The 12,658-nt window shown below is 39.9% G+C and overlaps 1 protein-coding gene and 1 long non-coding RNA gene across 2 annotated transcripts in view; both read right to left on the minus strand.

Moving 5' to 3' along the window:
• MINDY4 (MINDY lysine 48 deubiquitinase 4) overlaps window positions 1–7,116 on the minus strand; it is a 71,269-nt gene extending 64,153 nt beyond the window's left edge. Inside the window, exons 1-4 of the mRNA XM_066313700.1 lie at window positions 7,039–7,116; window positions 3,686–3,805; window positions 2,420–2,622; window positions 889–1,132 (exon numbers count right to left, since the gene is read on the minus strand). Of these exons, the coding sequence (XP_066169797.1) occupies window positions 889–1,132; window positions 2,420–2,622; window positions 3,686–3,805; window positions 7,039–7,101 (630 nt within the window). The 5' untranslated portion in view covers window positions 7,102–7,116. The remainder of the gene's footprint in view (window positions 1–888; window positions 1,133–2,419; window positions 2,623–3,685; window positions 3,806–7,038) is intronic.
• The window catches only part of LOC136358081 (uncharacterized), an 829,601-nt gene that overhangs the window by 220,439 nt on the left and 596,504 nt on the right, over window positions 1–12,658 (minus strand). The window lies entirely within an intron of this gene.

Here is a 12,658-nt window from a genome sequence, read left to right on the forward strand (position 1 = left end):
AAGCAGTACAAAATCAGCTTTTTAAAAAAAATCAGTAATAAACAAACATTTTCACTTAGAATTTGGCCACTATTGAAGATGCTATCTACCATCAGAACATGTTTTCCATGGTTTTACCAAGAACAACAACAAATTACCTCCTGAGAGCTTAATTTTGGGATTGTATCCAGCTCAGGAAATCCAGACATATAAGATATTTTACTGGTATCTACCACTACAGGGATCTAGTCTTTACTTCTAAATCAGAGATATTTATACATATCCAACTAATTCATTGAATTTCCATATGCTCTTCAGTACTACCTAAATGTCATCGTTAAATATTTTAATTTCCTCTTATTACAAGCTTAATTTTACATTGGAAAAATCCCTGTCAATATACAAAAGAAGCTTAAAGGGAAAAAAAAAAAGGCAAGAAATTTTTACTGTGCTTTGGAAGCACTTCTTGATGAAATATGGTCTGATTTATCAATTCAGAAACATTATCTTGAACTGAAAGCAGTTTTCAATTCCAAAACTGCTACTGATTAAATGGGGGGTCTTGGAAAAACCAGAGTAAAACAGATACTGTGAAGGTAACAAAGCAATTTTCACAGGAAAATGGAAAACCAAATCTGTCACGACGTTTCAAGAATGGGAAAGATTTATAAAGGAATTCAGTGAGCTGAGATCACAGATTGCAGGGGGTGGTTGCCTGCAGTGGTTATATCTGAATTTCTGAATGAAGCAGAACCATTTCCCTAACTTACCACTTCTTTTCAGCCTGCAGATTTAAAGGATTAACATGCAGAATCCATTTGAACATTACTTGCAAGTGATTACTATCCCAGCAGGCTGGATAGAAAATCCATGGGCAAGCCAAATATTTTGTAAAGTGTTGGGAATCACCTCTGGAGGACTTGCTACTGGTCCAGCCATCATTCCTCTGGCAATGAGACCAGCCCTGGGCTTTGACTTCTCCTTCCCTGTGGATTTCAGCTCCTCAGAAATTGGAGCTGCTTTTAAATCCTCTCGACTGTCCTTTAACTTCTTGTCACAAGCAGTGGGTAAGTTACTGCTGTGGCATTTTTCACTTCTGTGCTGATGTTTTCTGGGTGGAGGGATTTTATCCAGTGGATTCTCAACATCATACCTACAGAGGGAAGAAACAGCAAAGTAATGCACAAGTGAATTAATAAAACCAGCTAATTAAAGCACCGCTGTCGAATTAACTGATGTTTTATTTCAAAATGGAAATCAAAATTTCTCCTATACATTTGGATGTAGGATTTGGGAACATTATTTCAGTATCATTATGTTGTCACAATTGGTTATGATGTGGGTAACATAATCCCATGCTACCTTATTTTGATTTAAAAAAGGGTTCAAACTGAAAGAGGGGAAATTTACATCAGGTATTGGGAAGAAATAATTCCCTGTGAGGGTGGAGGGGCCCTGGCACAGGGTGCCCAGAGAAGCTGTGGCTGCGCCTGGATCCCTGGAAGGGTCCAAAGCCAGGTTGGACGGGGCTTGGAGCAACCTGGGATAGTGGAAGGGGATGGAATGAGATGAACTTTAAGGTCCCTTTCCAAGGTTAGCACTCTGGGTGCCCTCCCAGAGCAGTGTCAGGGACTCCTCTGTGGGACAGATCCATGAAAGGGAAAGAAAAAGGGATTTAAAAAAAAAAAAAAAAAAAAAAAAAAGAGGAATAAAGCCTTTGCACTGCCTCCTTTTCAAGTGTTGCTTCTGAGCTCAATTTAAAATATCTTGGCTTTCTTCACTTGTAAGAAATGACTTCATGGGGTTTTTTTCTCATACACTGATGTTCAGACTTGCCTGCTTTGAGCACATTGCATTTAGGATGAAGAACAAAACCTGATTAATTCCCTGAGGGTGGAGGCTCAGGGAAGCTGAATTACACTTTTGTGCACATTTTAAAAGCTTTCTATGTAAGTACGGGGCTGTTAATCCTCTTTGAGGCACCAATAAATGAAAAACTTGGTTACATATTTTCAGGAATTCTGCAAGGTTTGAATTTAAGACAGTAAAACTTGCCTTTTGCCTATGTAAGACATAAATAAAGCTATAGTTTGAACACAGGTGGTATGTTTCACCTCCAAACCTGCTTCAATTTGAGTATTTTCAATGTAAAAGGCATGAAATCTCCAATTTCCTTGTGCTTCAGTGACTGAAAGATGCAATTGAGGTTATCAGTCTCCATAATTGGCAGGGAACATAAAAGATCATTTTTGAAGGGTGGACTGCACAGGGGATTCTACTAATCTGGAAAGTTAAACTTTGTGTTACGAGGATAATTAATAAAACAAAGTCAAATAAAGTCGAGCTCAAGATATAAATGATAAAACATTTATCTCTATTTCCTCTCATTAAGAAAAAATAAGTGAATACACAGGGGAAAGAGAAATATATCAGACTGTACCTGGAGGCCTGAGTTTTGCTTTCATCCAGAACACTGGCATTCCCATGATCCTCATCCAGGAGGTCGGGTGGGTGGGAGGCTGAGCTCTTACCCTGAGGAGTTGACAGAGCAGAGCTGGAACCAGTGCTCCTGGAAGTCCCACGGTGCTCCAGGAAGTAATTAGTAATAATTTCCAGCAGTGTTTTCAGTGGGTTCTCCTTTGCCTGGCCAAAAAGAGAAATAAAAGAGAAATAAAAGAGAAATAAAAGAGAAATAAAAGAGAAATAAAAGAGAAATAAAAGAGAAATAAAGAGAAATTAAGTTTTGCGTGACTAATAAAAACTGTTTTAGTGCAGTTTCAGAGCATTATTTTTACCCTGTACAGCAACTGAATATTTTATCTGCTTCCTAAAGTTGCCTGTGGGTGTATTCCAGGAGGACTGACAAACAACCCAGGGAACTGGAAGATGGCAACTAGAGAACACCAAGAGTTCACAGGTGCTAAGGGAAGGAAGCACGACACAAAAAAGCAACCTGCCACAGTGATTTCTGTAACATTTCAGCTAAATATTCCAGAGTGTGGCAACTGTGCTAGAATTCACTTTTTCTACACTGGGAGAGGGTTTTCTCAAGTGGCATTTATAGACTCACACGAAGCATTCTGGTGCGTCAAGTTACGAGCGAACTGCTTTTATATTGCATTTCCGAGGATGATAAATACAGAAAGTGCAATTTTCCCTCTGCTGTGCCATAAATAAAGCTGCAAATGGAAATGGGCAGGCCAGGATAGCTCATACACTGTGCCAGGTTTTCCCTCACGTCCTGGGTTGTAGTTTAGGATGTATTCTATCACCATCTTCAGTCAATGGCCCATCAATGCCTTGTGCATGACTCACAGATAACTCCCTCCGGGAGTTATCTCTCTCTTTAATGGGCCATCAAGGACTCATCATATGACTCATCATCCCATTGTGAGATGCTCCACCCATGGGGAGGAGCCAAGCATTCTCACCTGGATATAAGCTGGGATTTAGGATAGCAGAAGGAGCTCTCACCTACTGGATTCTCAGAGCACCAGACCTTTCTATGAGATCACTGCTTCAGGAAGACCACCTCACCTGGACTGCTTCCATCACCCTGCTCAGGGTGAATGCTGACTCCGTCAGCGGTATTTCTTTTTGTATTGTTGCATTTATTTTATTTTATTTTTCCTTTTCTTCTCATTAAATTGTATTTTGCTGACTTAGAGCCTCTCACTCGGTTTGTTTTCAAAGCACACCACCTCACCTTGTTGTGTCTGTACAGGGAGTGCAGGTGCAGGACGTTGCGCAGCTCGTTCCTGTTGTTGATGCTGAGCGCGGAGCGCGGCAGCTCCCGGTCCATAGTGCTGATGGTTTTCTTCAAACCCTGAGAAGGAAAAGTGTCAAGACCCAAAGCTTTTATTCTCACTTTCACTGCGTGTGTAACAATCACGTATGATTCATGCTGACTGAATTGAAACAGTAACCTAAAAGTAGTAAAGTAAGTAGTAAAATAAGTAGTAAAATAAGTAGTAAAATAAGTAGTAAAATAAGTAGTAAAAATAAGGAGTAAAATAATTTGTAAGGAGTAAAATAATTTGTAAGGAGTAAAATAATTTGTAAGGAGTAAAATAATTTGTAAGGAGTAAAATAAGTAGTAAAAAAGTAAAAAATAAGTAAAATTTAAAAAGTAAAAAATAAGGAGTAAAATAAGTAGTAAAAAAGGAGGGGAGGGAAGGGTGTCCCCCCCTTCTCACGCAGATGTCTCCAGATGTTCAGTGAGAAGTAAAAGAACAGGAAAGAACCAATAAGAAGAGCTGAAATTATCTAGGAGACCTGGGAAAAATCCAGAAAAGTGGTAAGTATATTGAATTTATTGCCTTAGCATGCCAAAAAAGCACATTTGTATATTTATATATATAATAAGCTTAATGGGCACGTGTAAACAAAAGGATCATTTACAGGACACGTGAGGAAGATGAGAGCCTTCCTCCCAATGACCCCCTAAAAAAGGGATGATGGAGACAGAAACAGGCAGTGATGACACCAATGATGTAATTTTACAAACTGAAAAGAGGAAGGAATGAGAGGTGACCCACAGTATAAAAAGGTTAATTTAAGAACATCTTATTTATACAGGGGACAGGACACCAAGCCCTGCTCTGTACCCCACAGGAATGTATCCCGTGGTATAAATTTAGTTTTGTATTATTATTTAGAGCCAATAACTTTTAAGCTGCTCAAATTAAAACTTGTTGCTATATTTAATTTTTTTTAGTTGTTTTTTGGGGGGTTTTGTTTGTTTGTTTGTTGGGTTTTTTTTTTTTTAATTGAAAATTAAGCAGCACACTCATTTATAACAGGTGTGACATGAAACTTGTGGATGGCAGCAGTTTGTAACCAGGTAACCCTCAGAGCCTATAACAGCACAATCTTGAATTAAAGCTGCCCTTGGATGTGAAAATAATTAAGGTGGGCACGTGAGATGAAAATTGCTGAACACAGAAAAAACAAAAACCTCTATTGCAGGTGACTTCAAGCTGCTAAACAGCCTCCTAAGACTGATGGTCTGCATGAAAGGCCCTGAGCTGAAGTTATTCCAGCCAGCCTCAGGCTGGAAATCAGTCAGATCTGGTTTGGGGTCTTCAAACTTTGACTTTCAGTCTGTGGTCAGCACCCATGGGCACCACAGAGACAAAATCTATGGGTGTCTCAATTCCTGGGGGGAGAGACTGATTTATTTATTTGTGAGTTGGATCCCAAACTAATTTAAGTGGTACAACACAAGGCTACTATTTTGAGACAGAAAGCCCTGATTCCTTCCGTGGAGGTTTATTATCACAACAAAGGATTTCTTTTTCTGCTGACAAGAGTGTCTGGCTCAGATTTATGAAATTAAGGGCAAATTGTGGTAAATAAAGGATCATTATTCCTCTTAGGCTCTGATGTGTATGAAAGATCTGGGGGAAGGAGAAGCACAAAGGATTTACCAGTGTTTTGAAAACGTGAATTTGGAGATGGGATGCAAAACGTGAGACTGAGGTCTGTCAGTCTCATTAACACAAAATGAGTCAGTGGCTGTCTAATTTCTGATATAAGACAACTCATTCCTGACACAGGGAGTCCAACATCATCAGTATTTCCTAAGGACTGAACATAAACACAAAGTAATAGGTGCTGCTACATGGAAATGTGAAAGTCTGTTCAGTCTCACACTCTCCTGCATCCCTGTGTAGTCCAAAATTTGCTTTATAGTATTAAATCTGTGACAGATACAATGGCCTCTTTCCTCCTCTTATCCTCTTATCTCCATTCCTTTCCTCCCTTCCCAAAAAAAAAAAAAAAAAAAAAAAGGTTTTTCTGCTGAGTTATTACTGAAAACTGATGGGGAAAAAATGCAAGTAACCAGTTTCTCAAAAACTGTTACCTTTTTCTTTAATAACTGTCATAAATGCATATTACATAGTTGGCTTTTCGCAAACATTAACATGACTACTATATGTACTACAATTATACTGTGTTATGTTTTATTAATAAGAGTTTAGAAGGGGAATGAATGTGTATTTTCTGATTATACCAGAGGGTTAAGACTGGGTTGGCTTTTTGTTAGTTTTGGGTGGGTTTTTTTTGTTGTTGTTGTTGTTGTTTGTTTTTTATTTTGTTGTTTTGGTTTTGGGGTTTTTTTTGGGGGGGGCAGGATGTTGGTTTGTGTTGTTTTGGGGTTTTTTTTTTAACCTTTTCTTTGTAACGTCTAAACCCCCAAGCCAGAAATTATGGGAGAGGAGGTTCACTTTGTAACCCTTCATAAAAAACCCCTGTTCACTTTCTGTTTTCTCATCCAAATGAAAAGAACCAGAAAACCTCAAAAGGAAATTTACACCCGTGTAACCAGACTGAGTGGAGCCACCTACAAAACAAATCTATTAAATAAGACGATCGGTAATACTTACAACAGATCAAAAGAAGAATGTTTGATTAACATCTATCGAATATACAACACAGTGCTCCTTAAGACAGAAGTCCTAAAAGGGTGATGGGGGCTATGGGCAGACTTTGTGCCAAGCCCCTTCAGCCGAGAGGTTTTGCTTATTCTGTCTCCTAATTTGCTTATTTTCTTAATTTATTTATTAAACTTAAAATTAAAAAAAAAAAAAAAAAACAAAACCACCAAAAAAAAAAAAAAAAAACAGAGCGGAACTCCTTTTTCACATAACAAAAAAAAAAAAAAAAAAAAAAAAAAAAAAAAAAAAAAAAGAAGATTAGGCTTTCTATCTCTCTTACAAACAGAAGGACAATGGGAACTTCATAAAGAATTAAAACCAAACAAACAATGAGAAAAGCCAAAGCGAAAGCGCGTTTTTGGCTGTAATTCCCAGCCCGGCAGCGTGTGCGGGTTAAGGACGGGTTTCCCCGGGCAGGAGGAAGCAGCTCGGGAATGACAGGGCACTGTGGGAGATGTAGTGCAGCCGCTCAGCCCCAAGCCTCCCACCATTCCCACCAGGACATTCTGGCCAGGAGAATACCCCAAATTCCCCCAGCCCTTCCCCGGGGCCGTGCTCCCACCGCGCCTCGGCCGCCAAAAAAAAACCAATTTTACCGCCAAAAAAAAACCAATTTTACCTTTCTGCTGAGAAACTCTCTCACCAGCGATGCGGCCACTTCTTCCACGAAGGCGCGGTCCATGTCGCGGCCCCCCAAAGGCGGGTTTGGGGCGCGGCGCTCAGGGCGCGGAGTGCCGCCGGCATCGCGGCATGTCACCGCGGGGACCGCGACATCGGACACACGGACAGCTCCGCCCCGGGCGGGCGGGGACACCGGGAGGAGGAGGAGGAGGAGGGAAGGAAGGAAGGAAGGAGGACGGAGATTTGGGATGGAGGGAAGTTGGAGTGAACGGCGGGAAAAAAAAAAAAAAAAATTAAAAAAAAGGAAAAAAAAATTCGCCAGAAAACTTAAATTTGAACCAAAAAAATTTATATATTATATATTATATATTATATATTATATATTATATATTATATATTATATATTATATATTATATATTATATATTATATATTATATATTATATATTATATATTATATATTACATAGTATATGTCATATATTATATGTTATATGTTATATATTATGTATTATGTATTATGTATTATAGATTATAGATTATAGATTATATACCATATATCATATAACATATATCATATATCATATAACATATATTATGCTATGTTATATTATATGTATTAATATATTGCATTCATATCTTACATTAATACATATTATATTATTATATTATATTGTAATATTTTATAAATATATAGCATAAATGTATAGTATTATGCAGTATATTACATTATATTATTACATTATATTATATTAATATACTATGTTCTATTATATTACATTATATCTATATATTTATATATTAATATATTACCTTAATATATATTATAATAATATCTATTATATTGATACATATTATATTATATTATTATATATTATAAATATTTAGTATAATATAGTATGTCACATTATATTATATTAATATATTATATTACGTTATAATATGCTGCGTTATGTTATATTAATATATTGGTATATTAACATGTTAATATATATTCATATATGAATGTATTTATATATTACCTATTATGTATAACTTATATTAAATTATATATTTATAATATAATGTAATTTTTATATTAATAAAATTATCATATCAGTAACATTATTGTAATTATAAAAATAATAGAAAATGATAAAATGATAAAATTTTTAAATGGTTAGTTAAGGGATGTTCAGCTCTGAGATAAGGATCGGATTTGTGATGATTTCTTTCTTTATTTTTAAGAATTTACATAGTTACCTGCAGTCGGACACTCCAGCGCCAATGCAACTTTTAACCATGTGTGTGCCTTTAGTAAAGCAGCTCTCTCAGAGTAAAACTGAAAAACAAACAAAAAAAATACAAAAAAAGCAAAAGAAAAATTGGCGGTTGCTAAGTTAAGCTGAATCTCTCCCACTGGCAGTACCTGGGATGAGAAATTCATCAGCTGAGCCTCTCCTTTCAGGTTATACCCACATTAGGCAGCAATAAAATGTGATCAAGGCTGAGATTGTGGTGACACTCTTCAGCCTGGGGACCCGATTGAAGTTCCCTGTCCCTCTGGCTGTTGGGACTCCACAGCCTGGCCAATCTCTTTCAAAATTTGGCCACTCTTGTGTGGATAATTTTCCATCTTTCCCTGTCTGTTTCCAATTTCCCCAGCTGTAGCTCCTGCCTCTTCTGTCTCACACTTTGAACTGAGCCCTCCGAGGTGAGTCAGGCTCTGTCTTTTATTCACCCACATTCAGTACTTGTGCACAGCCTAGAAAACTTTTCCAAGCCTTGTATCCATCCAAATCCCTCTGCTGAGCAGATGGTCAGTCAGGGTTTGAAGTATTACAGAGATTCTGCTCCAGTATCATGTCAGGCACAGGCTGGAGCTCTCCCTGTACAGTGTTCCTGACCTGGCTTGCTGTGTCCTTCAGAGTTCCCCAGATAATTCCAGGCGTTTTGTTAAGCTCAATAACTTCTCTGACTTCAGTTTTGGAATGCAGTGGGCGCTCCCAGTGTCGTTTTGTTTGTCTCAGGCCTGTGGCTCACTGCTTCCTACAGCCCCAGCCCTGCGAGCTGCATCCCTGCCCCTGGGAAATGCCTTCTGGAGCCAGGTTGTGCAGGTTGTCATCAGATCTGAGCCTTTTGCCAAGTTAGGCTCAGCCCGAGGTGTTCAGCGTTCTGCAGAGCTGCTGTGGTGGACTGCAGGCTTCGTGTTTACCACCTGCAGGACTTCATGGAGATGAGGTTCACATTCTCTGAGATTCCCTTTCCTAAAGCCTTCAGAATGATTTTTGGTTCCACTTAATAGCAGTGTCTGCTGAGGTGTGATGCTCTAGAGGAACAGGAGTGCCTGCCCACCTCATCCTTGTGGTCCTAAGACTTGATTTTTCTCCTTCCTGTCAATGACAGCTCCCTCCAGTGCAGCAAGCCCAAATTGGCAGCACCATGGTCTGTCATCCGCAGACAAGAAACCAGCTTGCAATGGTTTCACTGAAAAAAAAAAAAAAATCACTTTTTTCTTACCCCATCAGTTGCATCCCACCTGCTCCAGTTTCCCAGCTGCTGCAGAGGGATTCCTGAGGCACATTTCCCACAAATTCCTGATCTCTATTTGAGCAAAGGGCTGCTGAGCAGCCACACTCTGAGGATGTGGCACTCCTGTCTGTGCAGGTCTGTTCATCAACAGAACAGGGGCTGCCTTGTGGGTTTCTGGCTTTAATCAGTCCTGGAGGTCACAAGTGTCCCTGCCCCAGCTCCAGGGTCCCTGCCCCAGCTCCAGGGTCCCTGTGGGTGACAGTCATGGCAGGCACATGGAGCTCACCTCCTGTCACACAGCAGCTGTAGGACCATTTGGCTGGTTCAGCATCACCAGCTACTGATCATGTGCAGTCTAAAAACATTCTTCTGCTTAGGGGCTCAGGGGGGTGCTTCCAGTAATTTGACAGTTCCAGCAATCCAGAAAATGGAAAAGACTCTTTAAAGCTTTCTTTGTGCATTGTGGTATCTGTAAACACCATTATTTTCCAGAGTGGGTAATGCTCCATGAGTGTAATAGCTCTGGCCTTTTAGGAGGCACCTGTAGTTGGCAGACAACTTTTGTGCTAGAGAATTTGGCGTACAATAAAGCCTGGTACTAATGCAAAGTAATTAAAACAAAAGTAATTATGTATAGCTTGTATAATTGTACACAGTTAGGTGTATGCTGCAGTTTGTCGACTCCTTTGTTCTCTGCTCTGTGTTTTGGAGAATATAATTGCACTTCAGCTTGATGTTTCATACTCTGTTTAAGATCATCTTTATTTGTCTAGTTAATGCTTCTGTGGGTTTTGGTTTTTTGTGTGTGTTTTTTTTTTTTTTTTTTTTTTGTGGAAATGTAGAACATTATTATTGTATGTAACAGTAGAAAGTGAAATGTATTAAAAGCAATTTAAATGTGAAATCCAGCAACTTTTTGTGAATAAAAGGCCCTTTTGTAAAGAGTGGTGTTGGAGGGTGGCTGATTTGTACAGGAAAGGAGTTGGCTGGTATTTGTGGTGATGAACAAGAAAGCTGCTTAATCACCTTGTTGCCAAAACACTTTTTTTTTGGTCCACAGTTGTTTTTCTTTTTTTCTATTGCCTGTCTCTTTTGTTTCATCCCTTAGCTTGTTCAGTGGAGTTGGGGGGGGGGGGGGGGAAATGAGTTAAAAGCACAAGAAAGAAACAAATTAGTCATATACACACAGAATATACACAGAGCCACAGAATAGAGAGTAACTTCCCTGGGACAGTAGCTGGAAATAAAGCTTTATGAGGACACAGGACAGACTGCACTGACCTCAGGCACAAAGACACACTGGCCAGACCTGGCTGCATACAGCCAGCCTCTTCTAACTCCTCACCTTCCTATTTTCCTTGTACCAGGGTACCAAAAATGTGTGTGACATCATGGAGGTGTGACCTACCATGATCTAAACCCCACAGAGGCAAGGGAGTGAATAATTCCTTTCAGGTATTTTTTCCTCAATCAAAAGTCCGAGCTCCTTTCAGGTGCTGTCAGCTGCTTTTGCTGCCACGGCTCATCACTTGCTGACTCCTGAGACCTCCATGTCCTTTCCCACAGACTATTCCCAGTCCCCACCATTCCCTTCGTGCACTCAGAAATCTGTTCTGGGAGGACTCATTTCATCATTTCCCCACAAACTGAAGAGAAGCTGAGCTGCTTGTGGGTCCCAGGGTAGAACTTCTGGCCTCTCTTTGAAGCAGCTGAAGCATTTCTCTTTCATCAGCAGCTGAAGACCTCCCTGGATGCTCACAAGTGTTCCAAGGTGCTGGACAGCACACAGTCATGGGTGTGAGAGAAGCAGCACCTCTTTGAGCCCTTAAAAATCTACAAACATGAATTGTGGGTGAGCTCTGGCATTTCTGACACCATCTACGTGTGCCTTGGCAGCATTTCTAAATTCCTTCCTTGCACCCTGTGATCTGTCACAGAGCTCCAGTCATTCAGGCCTCTTGTGCTGATGTTCTCATGGTCTTCCTTGATCCATGTGAAGGAGCAGCAAGTGCCCAAAGACTGGATGAGCCTGGAAGCTTCTCCTCATCATCCCTGATGCAAGGCCAAGGGAAGCAGCAAATCTCCCTGGGCAGGGAGGTGGTTCTTTGTCATCTGGCCCTGGCACCACATCCAGATTCCAGACCCCAAGGCAGGAGCTCTGAAATGATTTGGAGTCCTGATCACAACTAATGTGGGCAGGTAAGTGTTTTGATTCTTGGCCACCTTCTGAAATTTCTTTGGAAAGAGGATTGAACTGCTCTTCGAGGCCTCGTGAGAGAAGCTGGAACAGGCTGCCCAGAGAGCAATGGATGTCCCATCCCTGGAAACATTCGAGGTCAGGTTGAACAAGATCAGCCTGATCTGGTAGAAGATGTCCCTGATCATGACAAGTGGGTTGGACTAAATGAGTTTTAAAGGTCTCTTTTAACCCAAACCATTCCATGACTATGATGCCCGTGCTCCCTGGAACTGCCTTGGGACTGACCTTCCTTTGTCTAATTGTCACAGAGGTGGGTTCTCCCGTGGAACTTGGAAGTGTTTCTGTGTGTTCTTTGTGTGTGTTCATGGTCATTTGAGATCTTTGCAAAGAAGGATTGAAAGCTGGACTTTGGCAGTCTTTGTGGGTCCCTTCCAACTCAAGGAATTCTGTGATTCTCAGAGTGTCTATTGACAGTAAAGAGGCACCTGAGTGAATTTAAAGAGGTTTTCTGGATGTCTTGGTAGCACCTTGACTGATTGGACCAGAATCTGTGGTGAACCAGATTCTTTGCTGCTTAAAAAAATAAATAACTTACTGTGTGTAGCTATAGTTTCACCCTACAATATAAATTTCCTTCCTTCATGTCACCTTGTATAAAGGATTGATCTTTGCATGTCTGCATTTTATAAATACAATTTTCTCTCCTCTGTGATTCATGTTCTTTATTCACATGAATAATTTTCTCCTTGTTCTTTATTATTTAATGCAACAGTGCTTGAAATGCTCCATTTTAGGCCTGAAATTAACCTTGGATGTGAGACATAAATTGGCAACATTGTACTAGGGAAGAGTCTCTATCAAATAATTGACAAGGTCTTTTAAAGTGGTTCCTAAGCTCTTGAAGGCAGT

The sequence above is a fragment of the Sylvia atricapilla genome, chromosome 1 (genome assembly GCF_009819655.1).
Source record: "Sylvia atricapilla isolate bSylAtr1 chromosome 1, bSylAtr1.pri, whole genome shotgun sequence".
In the NCBI taxonomy this organism is placed as follows: Eukaryota; Metazoa; Chordata; class Aves; order Passeriformes; family Sylviidae; genus Sylvia; species Sylvia atricapilla.